The following is a 367-nucleotide window of genomic DNA, read 5'->3' on the forward strand; positions in this document are numbered from 1 at the left end:
CCCCCCCCCCCCCCCCCCCCCCCCCCGGGACCCACACACCATCCCCATTGTCCCCAAAGAGGGAGTACAGGGGCCACCTGCCATGGCCCTCCAGCATGGCAAGGGACATCTGGGGGGTGGGGGGTGCCAGCGATGGAGGCTGGGCCGTGTCCCCTAACTGTCCCCAAAGAGCCACATTGCACAGTGCCACTCTGTCCCAAAGCCCCCCCAGATGCCACCCTGCCCCCCCCCCGGCCCTTGTCCCTCCGGCCCCTGCGCCCCCCCACCTGCTCCAAGGGGCAGCACCCCCAGGTGCCCGAGCTCAGCCAGCAGCACGTGCTCCCGTCAGGACAGCTCGTCTCATCGTCACACTTCACGTCCCCCCCCC

General features: G+C 70.8%; 1 protein-coding gene across 1 annotated transcript in view; it reads right to left on the bottom strand.

The window, feature by feature from the left end:
• Positions 1–367, bottom strand: part of GRN (granulin precursor) — a 4,633-nt gene that overhangs the window by 1,766 nt on the left and 2,500 nt on the right. Inside the window, exon 7 of the mRNA XM_035347473.1 lies at positions 267–285. Within this exon, the coding sequence (XP_035203364.1) occupies positions 267–285 (19 nt within the window). The remainder of the gene's footprint in view (positions 1–266; positions 286–367) is intronic.

This window comes from Oxyura jamaicensis, chromosome 27, assembly GCF_011077185.1.
Source record: "Oxyura jamaicensis isolate SHBP4307 breed ruddy duck chromosome 27, BPBGC_Ojam_1.0, whole genome shotgun sequence".
Classification (NCBI taxonomy): Eukaryota; Metazoa; Chordata; class Aves; order Anseriformes; family Anatidae; genus Oxyura; species Oxyura jamaicensis.